General features: G+C 37.5%; 2 protein-coding genes across 2 annotated transcripts in view; both read left to right on the forward strand.

The window, feature by feature from the left end:
• LOC101864006 (protein lingerer) overlaps positions 1-740 on the forward strand; it is a 12,984-nt gene extending 12,244 nt beyond the window's left edge. The window contains exon 3 of the mRNA XM_005105128.1: positions 706-740. Coding sequence (XP_005105185.1) covers positions 706-740 — 35 coding nt within the window. The remainder of the gene's footprint in view (positions 1-705) is intronic.
• Positions 741-1,500: 760 nt separating this feature from the next.
• The window catches only part of LOC101864246 (neutral cholesterol ester hydrolase 1), a gene marked incomplete in the record, with an annotated part of 12,798 nt that continues 11,295 nt past the window's right edge, over positions 1,501-3,003 (forward strand). Inside the window, 1 exon segment of the mRNA XM_013086296.2 lies at positions 1,501-1,753. Within this exon segment, the coding sequence (XP_012941750.1) occupies positions 1,739-1,753 (15 nt within the window).

The raw sequence follows: 3,003 nt of genomic DNA on the forward strand, positions 1-3,003 counted from the left end.
TTGATGAGCACAGTACGTACCATAAGAACTAGATCATGCATCACGTGCCTCTCTTTAATAATAATAATAATAATAGATAGCATTTGTATAGCGCATATCCCCGCTCAACAGCAGGCTCTATTCGCTTTACACTATATTATTACCCCAGCAGACCATAGTACACTCCGAAACATTCTCAGCTTCCCGGGAAGCATACAGTGCTCTCCCGCTTAGCTCTTTAGCTTCAGTTCCTACTTACTTAAGTACTCATTCGTCAACTGTCTCTGTGACTGTTGGTCATTTGGTTACCCATTCTCCGCCACAACCGAACACCATCTTCCTTGCTCTCTGTTTTAATGCATTATTTCATAATAAAGTTGTAGACCAATGTAAGATTTGTTTCGTTTTCAATGCACGATATAGAGAGCCTTCTCCTGTTTTTCTTTGCCCCTACTTTGCCCTGTAGCCCAGTATAGTTGTCATCAATTCCGATAGAATATTTCTGTTTTCGTGACGTGATATTTGAGTCTCCTTCTGCTGATCTCAGAAAGCTTACTGCCCCGTGTATCAAGTTTTTCTTTCAGGACACTCTCACCCCTTCTTGTATCTGCCCTCTTGATCAGAAGAAGTCTTCTGTAAAACTGCAATTCTGCTCTTTGGATTTTGTTTATTTTTTCTTCTTTTTTAAAATATATCCATGGCTCACTCCCATATCATTATGTACAGAACTAGTGGCCGCACCAGACTGTTCGGAATGCTGACATATCGAATCCTTTCATTTCTAAATTAGCTTAATAATTAAGAAAACATTGTCTTTCTTCTCTTAATCTATAGATAAATACAAATCTGTGTCACCGATCTAGATCTAACTACTGTCTTTTTATCAGAACCTTAATAATCATACATGACAAACAGTCAGCTGTCCGCTGTGTGCTCAGTCAGTTATCTCTGTAGGTCGCGGGTTGTAATAATTATCTCCCCTTACCGTTGTCACTGATTGGAGACATGGAGTCATTCCATGGAGACTGACGCACGTGACACGTGGATGCTGAAAACAATCTACTAAGCGATGATAGATGAGCCTTCTTCTTTTCATTTTTGTTAAAACTAGGTAGATCTGGTATCTAATAAATCAAAACAAGAAAAGCAAAACAAAAACAAACAAAACAACAAAGCAGAAAAGAAAAAGAGAGCAAAGTAGTATTTCTCATCAAACATCTATCGTCTTTATCTCCCCTCCTTCTTTTTGTGTTTGTTACTCTCTTGTAACACCTTTAATCTTCGGCACTTGTATGACCTCATTGTGTTGCAAGTGCCGTAAAACTCTTCACAAAAAATAAAAACCATAGTGAAGTAAAGAATAGCTTTATTACGATGAACTATTTTTTTTTCTTAATTCAGTACAGTAGGTCATGATCTCCCCATTGCGTGTGTGTATCTCCATGGAATGACCCAAGTGGACGACGCAGAATTAGGTGGCCGAGCGTAGTATAATAATTATGTATGTAGTCAAACAAAACGAGCGGGTCGTCATCGTGGTTGGCAGTTGGTGGAGGCACGGAGGTCGGAGTAACTCGCTCCGGTGTGGGATGGAGCAGAGAGAGAGAGAGAGAGAGAGAGAGAGAGGGGGAGACAGAGACAGGGAGAGTGAGCGTGTGAGGAGAGGTCCGCCGACACTCTGTCTCTACTCTTTGTGTTTGTTCTTGTGAGTGTGTGGCCTAGTCTTTGTTGAACAGCTTCACCTGGATTGATTAGCAGCATGGGAAGCTTAAAGGTAAGCGGACTTACTGACTGAATTAGCTACACGCAGTTGTTTGGGATCTTTAATTTTTTTCTTTCTTTCTTCCCCATTTCTTTCTTTCTTTCTTTCCTTTGTTTTTTAAAAATTGTTTTTGTTTCTTGTTTCTTGAAAATAACAAACAACCCACTGTTCTCGAAATGTTGTAACAAATAAAAACCAAAACAGCGAGCAAACAACAAGAATACCACCACCATCACCAACCACAGCAGCAACAACAACAACAACAAAATCAATGATAATATATAACAACAACGACGACAACAGTAGATGCAATAACAAACAACAACAAAAACGTTAACGATAATGGTAGGAGTAACAACAAAATCCACAACAGCAACAACAACAACAGTGCCACAACTACCACCACCAATAATTAAACTTGTTATCGCAAAGACATCATTCTCTTATAAATAGTACTCAAATGGAGAGGAAATAGCCGAGAAAAAACCCCATAAAAACATTAATGACAACATTAGTTACACAACAGTATTATTATTATATACATTTACCGATGACTAAACATTCGAATAATAAACATTAATTAATAAATCAAATAATTAATTGATTAATCATTGGATTAATGATCAACTTTTGTTACAGCAGTATTCGTATATATTTAACGATAACTAAAAATTCGAAATATAAACATTAATTAATTATCAGTTCATTAATTGAATAATTTGACTTGATTAAATGATTCTATTTAAAAATACCCATGAAAATTAGAGAATGGTAAACGCTTTGAAACAAGTATGAGTCATGTAGAATTTCAAACTAACCACACTTGAGCTTTGGCTGTGCGTTTAGAACAATGATAACACTTGCCCAACTGTGTGATTTGCTACACTCAATATCCATACGAGTGTCGTTGCCTTTGATCATGATCGGTGCAAAGATTGGCAATGTTTTACGCCGCGATCGTCGCAATAAGGTCATATTTTAGAAGGTGGACTGCTTCAGCCCTGCAGACAGGCGGAAGTACTCGATAGAATAAGTTGACCTCGCAGCACTGGAACTGGCGTCTTTTGCGTGCAACAGCGTAGTGCCTACCTTTACTTTATGTATGGGACAATAATAACAACGACAACGATAATGATGACGATGTTACTACCAATAATATTAATAACAATAATAATAATGGTAATTATACTACTACTACTACTACTACTACTACTACTACTACTACTACTACTACTACTACTACTACTACTACTACTACTACG

Source organism: Aplysia californica, unplaced genomic scaffold (assembly GCF_000002075.1).
Source record: "Aplysia californica isolate F4 #8 unplaced genomic scaffold, AplCal3.0 scaffold00453, whole genome shotgun sequence".
NCBI classification, from domain to species: Eukaryota; Metazoa; Mollusca; class Gastropoda; order Aplysiida; family Aplysiidae; genus Aplysia; species Aplysia californica.